The sequence below is a fragment of the Montipora foliosa genome, chromosome 1 (genome assembly GCF_036669935.1).
Source record: "Montipora foliosa isolate CH-2021 chromosome 1, ASM3666993v2, whole genome shotgun sequence".
Classification (NCBI taxonomy): Eukaryota; Metazoa; Cnidaria; class Anthozoa; order Scleractinia; family Acroporidae; genus Montipora; species Montipora foliosa.
In genome coordinates, this window is record NC_090869.1 from 10,654,601 (window position 1) to 10,672,100 (window position 17,500).

Consider the following 17,500-nt stretch of genomic DNA (forward strand, 5'->3'; position numbering starts at 1 on the left):
CGAGGCGCAATCTGTCGTGACCATACCGCTGATCATTATGTACTCAAGGCTTATTTTATTACTTTTCTCTATGTGTTCTGCTACTTTTGCAACAAGTAGCAACAGTACTCCGGTGAGCAGATGACATTGAAACTTGAATACTCAAAATCATTAATTTGCAGAAAATGTCAAGCAGGATAGCCATGAATAAGCTCGAATCAGTGCAAAAAGAAAGAAAATGAAATGTTCGTTTGTCTTATTAGTCGGTCATGGAACCACAATAATTCATAAGAACAATCATCTTACTAGGGTACAAAACTGCTCTGAACTGGCAGGAAAATACAGACACCTCGTACCCTTGAGCCTACTGCGTATGCACAAAAAAACTTGTCACAGGAGAACCACTGAATTCATTCAAAATATGAAACAGTAATAGCAATTTGTTATATTTGAGAGGAGGTTTTCGTTACCTTTGCTTGACAACTTGCTTTCAGAGTACACGGCGACGGGAGTCTGTGGAGAGTCAGAACGATGATGAATTGGTTAATGTTTTTAAGTTTCAGGATTTAAAAAATTCAGGATGATGGTAATCAACAATACCTTTTAGATGTCATTTTTCTTCGGCATTTATACAAAGCCGGCAAGAAATTTCAACCCAACTTTGTTTGAGACTGGCGTTTCTTTCGCTGACCAGTTCTTGATTTTCATGCATCCTTTTAAATTTCTCTTCTTTCTTTTTATTCTCTGTGTGATCAGCAGTCATTGTGTTATCGTGGACCACCCGGAAATAATGGCGTGAATGGAGCACCAGGTACGAATGGCATCCCGGGACATCCTGGGGTACCTGGCCGTGATGGACGTGATGGAGCTAAGGGAGATCTGGGCAGCCCCGGCCAAAAAGGATCGCCGGGGGAAAGTTGCGATTGTGCAACACCAGCGCTGTCTTCACATATGAACTGGAAAGAGTGCACTTGGAAGAAAGAGGACGACAAGGATTCGGGAGAGATTTATGTAAGGGATTTCAGCAAAAGCTTAGTTTGTAAAATTGCGTAATTAAACAAGGGCATGGCCTTTTATTACTTCCAATAATTTACTGTCGGTTGCTAGTGTCATTGATGATTTTACTTTTCCGAAGAACATGAATGATGCCGTGAGATATCTGCCATAGGTTATTCTACTCTGATTTAGTTAAAGTAAATTGCATAGTTACATGGTCATACGCATCTGATAGAAACCCATTGTCCACTTGACACCTGCAATGGATTAGCCGACGCGTGGGAAAGATGACTTGACTTAAAACCAATGTATCTTTAGCAATTACTCCATTCGCGCTTGTTGGATATGGAGACGGTAAATAGCCAACGAGGTAAGAAGCGCCGAGTTGGCTATAACCAGTCTCATATCCAACAAGCGCGAATGGAATAATTGTTTCATTAAACTTTCATTTAATTCTGATCGCTTGGACTCTTGGACATTAAAGCCAAATTTTATTGAATTACTGAGCTTGGCAGCAATTGACGCAGTTTCGATATTAGGTCATAATACGGTATATGAGCAGATAACCAAGTTTCATTGTAAAGCGCTTTAGAATATTCTATAGTTTAAGCGCTACATAAATTTATATATATTACTATTATTATATTTGAGTGAACCAATCAGAAAGCTAGAAACGCGACATCCGACATGTTATCATGATTATGCCGAAATTCCAGACTCTACAAAACAGTGAGATCGGGTCCTTTTCCTACTCGTTTTCAACAAACGATGGAGGTGGAAGAGGCAACCACGCTTTTTTAGTGGCCAAATGGCTACGTCTAGCAAGTTCTAGATTGTTCCTCTCAGAAGGAGAGTTCCTGTGATGGAACGCTATGAACGTAGCGTTTGTATTTATTTACATTTCACTTGTAATCAATCAATTTTAGTGGAAACTTTGTCATGGAATTCGGGCAACTCCATGGGTGTTTAATTCTGTTAAGGAGAATTCCAAACAATCTGGGTCCCACTTCAGGCCTCGCAGTCTACTTCTCCGCAAAGTCAACATATGCTTAAATTTTAACTTCGTATAAATTTGTTCCTTTATCGTGTAAAATAATCATTTTAATTTGCTACCATGTAGTACAAATATATGGCTAAATGCAACGTTTTCTTTAGTCCGGCTTTATTCCTCTTCTCAACAGCACTGTGAATTTATTAAAAATCACACCGACACTGCACTTCGCGTGTTCTTTGCTGGCAACCTCAGGATCTACAACTGTAACTACTGTTGCAGCCGTTGGTATTTCACTTTCAATGGCGCTGAATGCGGAGTCCCGGGACCTATTGAAGGTGCATTTTACATGCAAACTGGCCAAAATCCCACGAAAAATCTGCATCGTCACCGCCATATTGAGGGTCACTGCAACAACATTCATAAAGGAAAGGTGCGCGTGGGATTCTGGGTTGGGAGCTGCAACACAGGTCAGAATAATGCTGACGCATCCACAGGTTGGGTAACAATGTCCCGGATCTTTATTGAAGAGGTGGCCAAAGCTCAGCAGTAAACAGTAGTCACAATAAATTTATACCTCAACTTTAAGAGGTCAAGATACTGCAAGAAAGAGGGCAGTTAATTCTTTTTTGCCTGGGGTTGTAATTATAATAATAAAGACGAGTAAAATGTAGGTAAAATGGGTCAAGATTCCGATCATTCAGTTTAAGACAATGTGTTCTGCGAAGCAAGAGTCATTTCAAATTCACTTCAAATAAAAACATGCATATGTTTTGGAAATGCGGGTAATAAACGAAATGGAGAAGTGATCCTCGCACTTATTTGGATAATAAAATTAAGATACCTGAAAAATATAAGTGGTGTCGACGGGATTCGAACTCTTGAACTCTGCGATGCCGACGCAAAGCTCTACTAACTGAGCTATGAAGCCACTGACTCATTTGAGAGCCTGTCAACATGTTGGGCTCGTGTGTTCCTATAAAAAGACTCAATGGATAAAATAAATATATTTAGCATATACTAAAACAGTGGATAGCGTTGAACGCACGCGCTGATTGGCTACTCAAACTCCGGGTATCCTTTGCTATTCACCTGCGTGCAATTCGCGCGGAATTTGCGCTCGAAAATGTCGTAATGTTTACAGGAATAAATGAGTTAAATCATCTTTTTGTGCTATATTATCTCACTGTTTTAGTATATACTAAAACAACTGTTCACCTCAGTGTCGGTGGCTAGTGATGGATATTTACCTCGCCGCGTCGCGGCTCGGTATCTTCGGTAAATATCCATCCCAAGCCACCTCTACTTCGGTGAATAGTTGTTAACTATTATTTTATTTATCGAGTCCTTTGACGGGAGCACTGATGAGCTCAATAAACTGACCTGCTCCCAACTGAGAGGCGTCATATCTCAATTGGGAAAAAATTGCACCAGCATCACAGACGCCGTGGTGTCAATTCCCGTTGAAACCATCTGAATTTTTTAGGTGTCTATAAGCCGCGGCTACACGAGCGAGTTTTTGCTCGCGCCGGTGATGCGATTTTTATCAGATTTCGTCGCGTCGCCTGCGCGCCAGGGTGGCTACACTTGTGGCAAATTTTTGCGACAAATTGAAGGCCGCGCGAATCGCAAACTTCAAGAGACCTGGGCACTATAAACAGACATTCCTACTTTAATTTCATTGGCTAAATAGTGTTAAGTCGCGTCGCAAGCGCGGGCAAAAAATTGCAGGGTGTCTACACGGGCAATTATCTCTGCGATTTTGTCGCGAAAGTTTCAACTCTGGCGACTTTTTTCTTGCGAATTTTTCACCTGTCGCGTCGCCAGTTCAAGGGTGGCTACACGTGCGATTTTCATCTCGCGCTGGCGACGCGACAAAGTTTGAAAAAATCGCATCACCAGCGCGAGCAAAAAATCGCTCGTGTAGCTGCGGCATAAGGGACAATTGCTGAAATTGTCCAGATAAATGTGTGGAACACTTCAGTCTCTATTTGGTTGGCTGAATCACTCATGTAAAAAATATTGAATAAGAAACAGTAGTTAAAATCTGTTTGTTTCTCTCTTTCTCCTTTATACTAAATTCCCCGTCATCCATTTTCCAATCGCAATCGTTTTGCCCTGCACAACTAATCAGGCTTCGTATGTCACCATATGCATGCTGATTGCTTCATATTATTTAATAATAAACAAAAATAAACTAAAACTACTCGACTATAACTGTAAACTACACTATATTAAAAAGCTGCTTTGCGTGGAATACCTTATAGAGCTTTGCTGATTTCGCGTTTGAACGACCTGAGGGATTCTGCGCACCTAGCCTCATAAGGAAGGCGATTCCACAGTGTGGCGCCACTATAACTAAAACTATTTTTGTATTAATTTGTGAGTGGCAATCTAACATTAAGTTTGTTCTCGGAGTCCCTCAAAATTGTAGCTTGTATTTCGTTCAGAAAATTTTGATGCTAAATAGTCCGGAGATAACCCATGTAGGCATTTGAATACCATGGTGGCCTTTTGTATGTTTCGCTGGCGATCAAGATTTTTTCCACCCCAGGATTTCCAGCAATTGGCCAGCATTAACGTCATAATTAGAGAAGGTTGAAACGCGGGCTGCTCTATTCTGCAATTTTTGCAGCTTGTCTTGTAAAGAAACCCCACAGGTTCTCCAAACAGTACTACAGTAGTCAAAGTGAGGTTGTATTAAAGCTTGGTACCAGGTGCCTAACACGTTTCATGGCACCAATTCCAGAAGCGATCTTTTTGGTTAGTTTTTCAATTAGGCAATTTCAGCTGAGTTTTTCATCAATTGTTATACCAAATTATTTCGTAGCTGCAGCCTGTTTCACCCGAGTACCGTCCATTAAGATAGAAGGGGAAGCACCAATGGCCTCCAGCCTTTGGCCATAAGTTTGTTAACCAAGTATGCACATTCAATAGGTCCTCACTAAGACATGAAACCAGCACCATCACTAGTTAGAGAAAACAATTCATGATTTGTCCAAATGCCATTGGTTGAGCAATTTTTGCCTAACAAATTCCTAGAACAGGCTATGGAATCTTAACAAAAGAAAAGTGTTTCCAAGGAAGCAAAAGTACATCTATTTCCCCGCGGTCGCGGCAAAAAAAAGATAAGTTTCTAATCTTTTTCAACGCTGGAAAACCAATCTCACATACATTAACCTAATAAGTTAGACATGAGTGATTCGGATTTGCGAACTTCCGAAATGGGGGTACACTGTTCTCTCTTGGTTTGTATCATTAACCGACCCAGAATATCCGAAAAGTAGAAGCGGAGAGCTTTCATTTTACGAGCCTGAATTAGGACCTGTGCGTTAATTGACTTGAAAACTGAGCTTGCGGAATCCCACGGAATTACTTACACAATGATACACCATGCCCGTTTGTGCTCTTCCCCCCGGTATTGACCCAAAATGATGAACTATGAGCTCCTAAACAGAACCTCACCGTTATAGACCTAATGCACGACTATTTTAAGTGATATGGAATATATACCGCTGACCATCATGTACTCAAGGCTTATTTTATTACTTTTCTGTTTGTGCTCTGCTACTCTTGCAACAAGCAGCAACAGTACTCCGGTGAGTAGATGACATTGAAACTTGAATACCGTATTTACCCGATTAAACACAGCGGTGTTTATTAAATTGGAGTCCATGTCCGATGCGGCGTTTATTCAAGGATGGCGATCATTCGAGGGCGGCGTTTACTTCAAAATCATATTTCCTAAATCACTGACAACAATTACCGTAGATAGTTTGTAAATATTACTTAAATCAAGAACGCGTTAAAGGTTCCAATGGGTCGCATTTTTGCTGAGATAGAATCGTAATTGTCTGTCTTATGATCAACGTTAAGAGAATTAAACGCGACTTGTTTTTTTTTTTCTCAGAATCCTCGAATAAACGCCGCATTCTTCTGATTGGGTGCGGCGTCTATTCGAAGGTGGCGTTTATTGGTACTTTCCTTCCATCTGCAGCGTTCAATCGAAGGCGGCGTTTAATCGATTAAAAAACGATGGTCAAAATCATTCATTTGTAGAAAATGTCAGGATAACCATTTTATTATCTCTGTTAGCGTTAACGCATCTCATACCAGTCCCGATAACTTTTCGGGCCCGGAAAGCCATTTGTGAAACTGACAACCGCTTGTTTTGGAAAGCCGATCTTTTGACATGTTTTCAAGGTAACAAAAATAAAAATTACTGTGAAGTTTGACGACTTAAATCCTCCCCGTTCTTGAGATACAAAGGGAATTGTGACACCCGAAATTTCGGGACCTTCGAGAAACGGGCCCCAGGTCAGGAACCCTTCAAGGAGAGCCTTTATCACCGATAGAAGGCCTTGGAGTCAATCCCTTCCCGAATACTTATATTTATAGAACGCTTCCCTTGGGAGATTTAGCACTCCCACTGTTTTAAAAAGCCAATCGAAACAGAGCTTTATTTCATAGGTACTGAGATTTATCCACGAAAATCATAGTGAATAAAATTCGCACTGATTCTAAATGTAGCCAATCAGGAACACGAACGATGAAATTTCACTAGTGATGAATGAACTTATCGAATGGAACGTCATCCGACAGCCGTTGCACAAAAACCGCGCGCTTTGAAAAATGGCCGAGGGAAGATTTGCATCTGTTTACTTAGTTGAGGTATTTATTTTAGATCAAGAAATGCCGCTCAAAAAACTGAACGAGATGTACAATTGCTTGACAAACTTTTGAAAACGAAGGTCGAAGACAGGAAATTGGAAGTTGTTCCAGCGGTAGAGCTGAATGAATACTGAATACATCAACCAATTTATCATCTCCGTCCGCACTAAACACTGCAATGAATACGAGCCGACCTCTCGTTCGAAGTTTAGTGGCTAGCTTGGAACGACAACTGAAGAAAAAGGGCTATTCCCCAAGCATAACAAACGACCTGGTTCGGGTTGCTCGAAGCATGGTTATATAGCGTCAACCAGCGTTAAAAACCATGGTTACCTATAGGTTTTGATATCTCTTAACCAACGGTTAGCGCTAATTAACCAGGCTTCGAGCAAACGGCCCCAGGTATTGAGAAAACCAGAGACGTTCTTTAGTCCAAACAAAAACCACTAAAGATTGAAGCAAGGAAAGGGAAATAAACCCAAAGCACCGGTAGCTTTGACAAGCGACGAACTAAAAACACTCTTCACTTTGGAATACTTTGGAATTTATATCTGAAACACAGTAAGTGTTGTAAAGTTTATTAAATAAATTGTCGGTTGCGCGATTTCAAACCATTGTTTATTGCTTTCATCGCCCCACTCCATTTAATTTGTGCGAAATAAATTAATTTGTCCATCAAACACTACCACGAAAAAAAGCCTCGATACCTATGAAATAAACAGTCACATTACAGCATGGAGAATGCTTTGTACGATTTTTATTCACTCATTGTTTCGTATCAGAAAACTCACTCGTTCGCTGCGCTGATTCATTCGTTTTCTGATACTACTCAACTCGTGAATAAAAATCGTACGCGCGCATTTTCAATGAAGTAATCTCTATATATCAGCGTCGAGGGAAAATGATAGTTTTAGCAGGAAAAAACCTGTTTCTAAAAACAAATTTACTCGGGAAAGGGTTGACTCAAAGAATTAGCGGAGATGAGGTTCCCCTTGATGAGCTCCTGACCAGGGGGCCCGTTTCTCGAAAGTCCCGAAACTTTACGGGCCATTTTCGGGTGTCACAATTCCCTTTGAATCTCAAAAACGGAGAGGACTTAAGTTGTCAAACTTCACAGTCATTTTTCTTTTTTTTTTTACCTTGAAAACATGTTAAAAGATATGCTCTGCAAAACAAGCGGTTGGCAGTTTCGCAAATGCCTTTTCGGGACTTTTGAGAAACGGGCCCCATGCAGGTTCAATCTTAAATTTTACGACTAACTCGCATCAGCACAAAAGAAACGAAAATGGAATGTTGGCCTGGTGTATTAGTCGGTCATGGAACCAGAATAATTCATAATGACAAAACAAATTTAAATTTATCTTGCAAGAGTTCAAAACTGTGCTGAACTGACAGAAAAATACTGGAACCTCGCCTTGAGCCTACTGCGCATGCACAAGAAAATTGTCACAGGAGAACCACTGAATTTATTCGAAACATGGAACATTCGAAAGGCGCTGATTACAGTAATAGCCATTTGATATATTTGAGAGGACGTTTTCGTTTTCGTTTTCGTAACCGTTGCTTGACAACCAGTCTTCCTCGCTTTCAGAGTATACTGCGAAAGAGGCCTGAGGATGGGCAGAAATTATGAAACGGTTAATGTTTTGACTATCGATTTCAGGATAAAAAATAAATCAATCAAGTTGATGGTAATCAATAATATCTTTTAGATGTCATTTTGGTTCGGTTTCCATACTCATACAAAGCTAGGAAGAAATTTCAACCCAACTTTGTTGGAGACAGACGGTTTTCCGCTTAAGAGCTGTAGAGTTTTTAATTTTCATAAATGATTTTAACTTTTCTTTCCTTTCTTTTTATTCTCTGTGTGATCAGCATACATTGTGTTATCGTGGACCACCCGGAAATAATGGCGTGAATGGAGCACCAGGTACGAATGGCATCCCGGGACATCCTGGGGTACCTGGCCGTGATGGACGTGATGGAGCTAAAGGAGATCTGGGCAGCCCCGGCCAAAAAGGATCGCCGGGAAAAAGTTACGATTGTGCAACACCAGCGCTGTCTTCACATATGAACTGGAAAGAATGCACTTGGAAGAAAGAGGACGGCAAGGATTCGGGCGAGATTTATGTAAGGGATTTCGGAAAATGTTTGATTACTTAATTAGAAGACTTTAATGCCGATTGCTCGGTGATGTGCTACAGACCAACCATGGTGTACAATTTCATTGATGATTTTACTTCTCCGAAGAACATTTTTGATGCTCTGAGATATCTGCCCCAGATTAATCTAGTCTGATTTTTTTAAGGAAATTGCGTAGTGACATGGTCATAGGCTTCTGACAGAGGCCCATTGTCCACTTGACACCTGCAATGGATTAGCCGACGCGTGGTAAAGATGACTTGACTTAAACCAGTGTATATTTAACAATTATTCCATTCGCGTTTGTTGGATATGGAAATGGTAAATAGCCAACATGGTGCAAAACGCCGAGTTGGCTATAACCAGTCTCATAGCCAACTAGCGCGAATGGAATAATTCTTTCATTTAATTTTCATTTAATTCTGATGAACGCTTGGACTCTTGGAAGTAAGAGCCAAATGTTATTGAATTTTTCATCTTGGCAACACTTGCAGCAATCAGTTTCCATATTAGATCATAATGCGGTATATTTAACAATTATTCCATGGGCGCGCGTTGGATATGAGTTGGCTATTAGCAGTCTTATAATATCCAATTATCGCGAATGGAATAATTGTTTTATTGAATTTTCATTAAATTCTGAAATATTTCACTTACAGAACGACAGGATGTTGTCTCCGTTTTTACAAAACGACCGACGTAATCAGTTTCCATGTTAGGTCACAACAGTATATGAGCTGATAACCGAGATTGAGTGAACAAATCAGAAAGCTAGAAACGCAACATCCGAGGTTGAAATTAAGCAAGTCATGCTATTATGATTATGAGTCAGATGATATTATATGATTATCGAAATTCCAGTCTCGACAAAACGTAGAAGTAGAAGAAATTTATAAACTTAATTAAAAACTTACGTTTGTCCAAGCCAGTCCAGACATTTAAAAATACATACAATCGCAGCGGAACAAGAACTATTGCATCCTAACATTACAATCACATGAAAAAACTAGCATATTACAAGACCTTTGACAGTCTAGGTCCAGTCTCCTTTGTTCATTTATACGCGAAACAACTACCGCTATGAACGAAGCGTTTGTATTTATTTACATTTTAAATTACATGTAATCAATCAATTTCAGTTCAAACTTTGTCATGGACTCGGGCAGCTCCGTGGGCGTTAATTCTCTTGCGGAGAAGAATTTGGGTCCTTCTTCCCACCTCGTAGTATGGTAGAATAGGTTTTCTCCGCAAAGTCAAACGTGTTCTTTTATTGTGCGAATTTTGTTTAAATTTTTTCTTTTATTGTGTGAAATAATTTATCATTTTTCTACAGTGTAGTACAAATCTATGGCTAAATGCAAGGTTTTTTTCAGTGCGGTTTTATTTCTCTTCTCAACAACAGTGTGAATTTATTAAAAAGCACACCGACAGTGCACTTCACGTGTTTTTTGCTGGCAACCTTAGGATCTCCAACTGTAATCAATGTTGCAGCCGATGGTATTTCACTTTCAATGGCGCTGAATGCGGAGTCCCGGGGTCTATTGAAGGTGCATTTTACATGCAAACTGGCCAAAGCCCCATGAAAAATCTGCATCGTCACCGCCATATTGAGGGTCACTGCAACAACATTCATAAAGGAAAGGTGCACGTGGGATTCTGGGTTGGGAGCTGCAGCACAGGCCACAAGAACGCTGACGCATACACAGGTTGGGCAACAATGTCCCGGATCTTCATTGAAGAGGTGGCCAAAGCTCAGCAGTAAACAGTAGTTACAATAAATCTAATACCTCAACTTTAAGGGGTCAAAATACTGCAAGAAAGAGGGAGTATAATTTTTTTTGCCTGTGTGGCTGTGCCTTTTGTTTCTGAGGCTTCGCAAACCGTTTTATCGGATGCCGTTAGTTGTACCTTTGATGATCTCCATCTCTCATGTAGTTACTAATTCACACTCACGTAGAGCGGTTTTCAATTGAGTGTCGAAAGTAATTAGCGAATTGCTTTGGTTTTGCATTACTTCACTCCGTGATTGGTTCGAAGTTCTCCCGTCACTTTTTCAACCAATCAGAAGTGAAACCAAAACCAATCGTGGTTCACGCATGCACATTTTCCCGCGCTTTGTGTCGGCTACGTGTGATTACTTCGAGTTTTGATTGATTTAGTGGATTGTGTCTGTCCTTTTTGATTGGCCAAAGTTATACTTTGGTTTTGGTTTTACGACACTCGATTGAAACTCGCTCTAATCATGGAATTAGTAACGGATGCCACTGATATAATCATTCATAATTTGCGCGGTGCAAAGTGTCTGAATGATGTGGGTGTGACTGCGTTGCTAAAAGGAAGGTGGGAACTCTGTAGAGAAAACTCTGTCAGAACTTGTAAGCTAAAACAAAACACATCATAACAGAAATTTTAGGCACCAAAAAGGCAATGCGTCAAATTTCCGACCTGATTTTGTTTCTCCAAAAATATAAGGTGGCCTTTCAGTTCTTAGGCAAAATTTGTGTACGTTAAGCCACTGAAAACCGAAAACGTTAAGTTTTGTCGTGATAGGAAGGTTCCAAGTAAAACTTAACTCGCTTGACATGCAAACAGATGTTTATCGAAAATATACATTGAAAATATTTCGCATTAAAGGCCTACTCCGCCCTTATTGATTTACCACAATTTTAATATCAGCGAAGGCAAATAGTAATAAATCTATCCCTCCACGTCACACCTTGATAAAACAGATCGTGAAGCTTTTAATATACGAGAAATTCGTTTGCAGGGGTTAGAAAAGCCGCAACCCTTTCCGAGATAAGCGTCACACTTTTTCTCAGTCGCACTTCAAAGGTATGTTGAATTTTTTCTTTACGGTGTGAAAAAAAACGAACGTTCAAAACTAACCTTCAGATATGTCTTACTATAAACTTGCGATTTTTAGCTGGACCCATGAGTCAGAGAACACTTTAGGGACTGAAATTTCAAACCGCAAATTGCCGAACTAACTGATTTTGACTCCCCGAAAATTAATTGTAGCCCTTTTCAGTCCTTGCAACAAAAATATGAACAAATTCAGCCATAAAAAGGATATTAATTAGTCGTTAAAGATCTTGTTAGCACCGTATTAAAAATACTAACATTAGCAAAAATTGTTCCAAAGATTATCGAAATCCTTCGTTGGGCGCCTCTGAGATAGGCCCAACCCCGCGGAATCAGTTTATCTTAGGACACTTTCCATTTCAAAGAAATGACCGGCCAGACCGGGCATTTGTAAGGACTAACTCTACAACGTCTTCAAATTAACACACTTCGAGGATGATATATACTACTCACAACTCACAAATGACCAGCTCCCAACGTCAGTGGGTAAGAGCGTCGCACCGGTATCGCGAGGTCACGGATTCAAACCCCGTTGAAGTCCTGAATTTTTTTAGACTTCTTTACGCAATTGCAAAAATTGCTTTCATAATTGCGAGGATCATAGCTTCACTTGATATATTACTCTAGAAGAATGCCAGGGATTATCACGCAAGTGTTCCTTGAAATTGTTGCATTTTCTTTGCAAACCAATGAGTCTGGCAGGCCAGTTCTGACAATAGGAAAGTGTCCTTAGTTTTTTAATTCCGGTATAATAGGAGAAAGTTGTTTCAGTTTTAACTTTAAAAATCAATCAAGACCGGTCTAAGCATCACTTTACTCGAAGAGATTATGACTTCTTAAATCTATTTTGAGTAAGTGTATGAAGTAACCATAAGCCACAACGTCCAGGGACTTAATATCTTGCAATAGCTTAATTGCTTTCAGATTCTGAACTGCTCTTAAATTGTCCGTAACTGAGAAATCTAGAGGTTACTTTCGTTCATTCCAGTATGAGGCAACGATTATCAAGCACTCATGCCAAAGAAAACCATTCCCTTGATTGCTTTGAAAATTTATGGCATCCCAGAGCGTGAACAAGTGCATATTGTATGCTGCAATCTCAATATATCCTAAATCTCGAACAAGAATTAAAGATCTTTCAATAACCAAATTGTTTGCCATCTTGTTTTCTTACCCATTACGGGATAATAAAGCTGTTTAATTTTCCCGTTATGAGCAATTAACTTATTGGGTTTAATCAGTTTTAAAGACAGAGATTGACTCAGGTCTTTTATCAATGTTAATCCCGCCCGTTTTGACGTGGTAGACATATTGGCTTCTAATTCTAGATTGCCCTGTGTTTCCAGCGGGATTAAAGCCGTAGCACCTTTTTGGATACTTTTCCTGTGGTTTTCTGATGCAAGCGGAACATTTATTTACGAAAAGCTTCAAAAACTAAATAGAGGTCATAAGTTTTTTTTTTTTTTATTATTTCCTGTGTGGTCCATAGCTACTTTGATAAATTGGTAGTACTGTTACTGTACACGGGTCTTTTTGTTATTGAAAAACCTATACCGATTCCAGAGGCTTTATTAAACGAAGAGATAGGAAAGAAAGATACCAAAGTTTCATTTTGATGGGAGGAAATAGGTGCTTAAGTTTAACTCGACTAATTATAATATGCATGACAAAATATTTCTCCATTCTGATTGTCTATTCGGGTAACAGTACAGAAAAGAGGTAATTGGGCAGTGCAAAAGGAGATAAGAAACCAAACATTCTAATTGGTCAATGTTCAAAAAAAGCCACAGATAACCAATCCGAATTGCTAGTCCTGGATGGCGCAATGTTTCGGCATGTACTAAAACCAGGAACACCGTAACACTCCGGAACACCCTGGAAGTAACCCAAAACCCTCAATTTGGCTAACCCTAGGCCTAAAAATCAACTTAAGGCCTAGCTAGGCCTAGGGTTGGCCAAATTGAGGGTTTTGGTTTACTTCCAGGGTGTTCCGGTGTTCCTGGTTTTAGTACATGCCCAATTTTTCCCATTGTGTGAATACGCAATTTTTGTGATTCGTGTACGCATGCGTTTCTCCTTAATTGCTACAAGCTTTCTCGATATTTTTTCATTCCTGTTATTAGTAAGTAGTCATATGTTTCTCGTGCATTTAGAATAAATAATCACGAACTAAAAATCACATTATTGGCACCAGAATCTTCAACTTTAGCTTCAGTTACTCCACTGCAAATGGGATTTAAAACGAAAATCTTAAAACTGGAGACAACAACATTTTCCAAATTTGGGCATATTCGTTAAGGAGAATCTTGCTTTCAATTTCCAAAAGTTTACAGGATATCAGCTCAAGAGAAAAAAATGCTCAGCCGCTATTATATAAATTTGCTGAAAAGAGCAAACATGCCGCGGCTTCTAGCATTCTCAGGTCATTCGTCAATTTGCCTGTCGGGGTAGTACTGAATTTAAACATGAATTTGACTCTTGCCCGAGAAGGGTGAGGAATTTAAACTGGGAGTGTCAGGAGTCCTTTTTCAGTTTCCAGAGTCCGCATCATTCATAGGAGCAGCTGAGATAAAGACTTTTTTCAGACGTGACAACGTGTCGCCTTTATAAGGAGTGACTCACAGAATGAAGCTACAAAAGCTTTGCAGCATTTTCGAATCAATCTATGAATGAAGCGTAAAGAGTATTCTAAAAAATGATTTTTTAAAGGTAATCACAGAATTTCGAGTGCAATTTGAAATAAATAAGCACAAGTAAATATTTTCAAAGACGACCAAAATTGCACTCGCCCTGGGAGCTCGTGCAATTTGTAGTCTTTCAAATTGCACGAGAAAAATCATGTGATTACTTATTATTATTATTATTATTATATGGCTTGTGTTTGTAGCCGATGTAACGCGCGCTCTGATTGGCTAATTGTGACTGAATTATTCTCCCGTGATGCCCACGGGCCGATTACGGGCTTGCAAAAACAAAGCAAAAGGTAATTAAAAAGCCATATAATAAACTACTTACTAATCGAGCTAGCTCGAGCCGTACTGGGGAATATTGGCCCTCGGGCCAATATTCCCCAGTACGGCCCTCGCGCTCGGTTAGTAAGAAGTTAATAATATACATGAAAAAAATTGAGACGGTTAGGGTAATTTCCGTGAGAATGACGTACTATCCAGATTTTTGTCAAACTGGGCACAATTGATGTTCATGCACAGGACATTGAAAAAATACAATAAAAAGATGGGGTCACCGTGCTTGTTTTCGCGCTGCATGCCTTATTCTAAATGTTTTTTACCGAATTACGCGAGTAAAGTTCGAAACTAGATCAACCAGAAAAATTGTTTTTATGTAGCAAAAGCTACTTAATATTACTGAAAACTTGAACCTACTTGTTTGTCCGGGCTATAATCTTTAAAAGAAGTGACTTTAAATTGTTCAATCTTGCAAAGAAACCTAAGCAAATTGGACAGATACAGTCATCACCTTGTACTCAGTGTCGGATTCCAAATGCAAATTTCACGTGAATTAAATGTAAATACTACAACTTCTACTATTCAACTTTCGTGTTTTCCGTGTACCTATTACGAGTGAATAAAACCATTAAAAGTAAGAGCTCGTTTGCTCGCAACACGATGATAAATGGATGGCAAAGGGGCAATTTCGGCTTCCAAAATGATCATTTCCACGAAAGGACTGGGGTGAGTTCCAAAAACAACACCTTCTCAACCGAGAAGAGTTATCATGATTGCACTTAAAAGCTCCTGAACAGCAAAAGCGGCCTTTGTTGCCTCTCTTCAGATGGCCGGCGTGAAACGCCGTTATCTCTGAAGTCGCAATGTTATGCGCAGTATGAGCTGCGCGGTGCAAAACAAGGGAATCACCTTAGACGTTCGCGCCCATTGCTACTGCGCATCCCTACAGCGCACGCAAATTCACATTGCACGTCATGCATCGAGCGCGCACGCTAAGTACTAAAATGAACAATGATAGGGCAGATGGCCAATGCTATAGCTTTGCTAGGATTTAACGATCTTGGATGTTCGGTGACCCCTACTTTTCTTTTCAGAAACAGATTTTATTTACAATTATCTACAAATGTGGGAAGTTAAAAAAAATTCAAGGTTTCCGTCCTCGGGACATGGAATCCTGCCATCGTGCGGCTGCAAGGCGCAAGAAACTATAGTCGCTAAATGCGAACTTGTTCCTTAAGGAACCTCAACAGTTAACTAAATTCACTTGATGGGTCCACTTAAACAAAGTTTGGTAGAGAAAATTTCACTTCAAAGATGTAATTGCAGTATTTTTGGGCTTACAGGCACTGTGGTCTTATTCGCTAAAGAAGCCGGATTTTTCAGATTTAGGGTGTTCTTCCGGGCAAGTTCTCTCCAAAACGAAGTAGGTGACCCCCCATTTTTTTTGCATTTCTGACATCACTAACTCATCATCTTTCAATGGTAAAATTTGCAGAAAAAAATCTATGTTAGAAAATTTTCGCGCGAACGTCCTTAAGCAAAAGAAACGCGCGCGTATCACGCAATCAGGGAAAAATTGCGTCATAAATTGCGCTATCCAGGGCGCGCGCTTGATTTGAGAACATAAGATTTGATTGGTTCTGACCAAATCCTATTGTTTACTAGCCAATCATAATCCAGAATCTCGATGTGTAATTTGCACTGGTATTACACTTTTTTGCACTGATGTTACACTTGTTACAACCTGAACTGCACTGTTTAGAATCAGAATAAGATACAAACAGCCGACTATGTTTAAAGTGCCTTTGAAGTAAAAGATATCTTTTGCTTACTTTAAAGACCTTTAAAAATGACGAAGAATGGTGTTTTCTATTTTGGAATACCTTCTTTCGTTCCAGAGATATTCAATTAAGTCTGCGTTTAAAAATTGATGGCTTCCCGAACATTCCAAATGACTGTAATGAATCACAAAATTGAGAATATCTCCTAAAATATTGGGTGGGTGTTTTCAAACTTGGCAGCGGTAATCTACATCACGTAAGGCACAAAGCGATACTCTCTATGCTGTTGCCATGGCAACCATGTTTGCTGCTGGGAATTGATTTTGTCGTTTATTGTCGTAATATGACATGTTCGCTCTCGATAAGCCTTTACCGGGATGTAAAGCATTATGGGCAGCACATGCTGGAAAATTTGAGCTATTATCTCTTAGAGGCACCTGAAATTTTCAGATAGCTTCAATGGGATTCGAACCCATCGACCTCTGTGATGCCGGTGCAATGCTCTGCCAATTGCGCTATGAAGCCTCTCAGTTGGGAGTAGGTCAACTTGTTGGCCTCATTTGTTCCCGTGAAAGAACTCGATGAACAATTATTAGGGAGCTTAAGCACGCGCGTTTTTGAGACGCCGACGGCAACAGGACTTGAGCTGCTTTCCCTTTTATCTTATCTTGACACTACTACATTTCCATTCGTAAGTATCTTTTCTCCATTAGAGATGATTAGTATAAAAATCTTGGAGACACCACCGTCCTGGCACGTGAAATGTTCTCTTCCGGTTGCCGTCCGCGTCTCAAAAATGCGCTTGCTTAAGCTCCCTAATAATTGCATGAGAACGCGTTGGATACGAGATGGTAAAGAGCTATCGAGGCGTGTAGCGCCGAGTTGGCTATTCATCTAGTATCCAACAAGGGCGAATGGAATAAACGTTTTATTAAATTCTTAACCTTCGGTTTTGCTAAATTTTATTTAGGTTTATGAAACGACCGGCTAAAGTGTTTGTTTTCTCAGGTTGTGCCAAGTGAAATTCGCTCACTACGATGTCATCAGTTCTCGTTTTGTTGTTGATCATTTCCGTGTGTTCCGCATCATTAAATAGTGTCAACACCATTCCT

General features: G+C 39.9%; 2 protein-coding genes across 7 annotated transcripts in view; both read left to right on the plus strand.

Annotated features, from left to right (window-relative positions):
* The window catches only part of LOC137979212 (collagen alpha-1(XXI) chain-like), a 13,160-nt gene extending 2,490 nt beyond the window's left edge, over positions 1-10,670 (plus strand). For 3 of the 5 annotated variants that reach the window (XM_068826525.1, XM_068826588.1, XM_068826452.1), the window contains 5 exons: positions 1-112; positions 736-990; positions 2,157-2,399; positions 8,513-8,767; positions 10,182-10,670. The exon at positions 1-112 is cut by the window's left edge and continues 12 nt beyond it. In XM_068826525.1, coding sequence (XP_068682626.1) covers positions 38-112; positions 736-990; positions 2,157-2,399; positions 8,513-8,767; positions 10,182-10,541 — 1,188 coding nt within the window. In that variant the 5' untranslated portion in view covers positions 1-37 and the 3' untranslated portion in view covers positions 10,542-10,670. The remainder of the gene's footprint in view (positions 113-735; positions 991-2,156; positions 2,400-8,512; positions 8,768-10,181) is intronic. The other 2 variants (XM_068826719.1, XM_068826660.1) reach the window with 1 other exon arrangement.
* An 838-nt stretch (positions 10,671-11,508) lies between these two features.
* LOC137979525 (collagen triple helix repeat-containing protein 1-like) overlaps positions 11,509-17,500 on the plus strand; it is a 7,920-nt gene continuing 1,928 nt past the window's right edge. Inside the window, exons 1-3 of one of the 2 annotated variants that reach the window (XM_068826895.1) lie at positions 11,552-11,611; positions 15,951-16,030; positions 17,397-17,500. The exon at positions 17,397-17,500 is cut by the window's right edge and continues 9 nt beyond it. In XM_068826895.1, coding sequence (XP_068682996.1) covers positions 17,426-17,500 — 75 coding nt within the window. In that variant the 5' untranslated portion in view covers positions 11,552-11,611; positions 15,951-16,030; positions 17,397-17,425. Of the gene's footprint in view, positions 11,612-15,950; positions 16,031-17,396 lie in introns of both variants that reach the window. The other variant, XM_068826821.1, reaches the window with a different exon arrangement.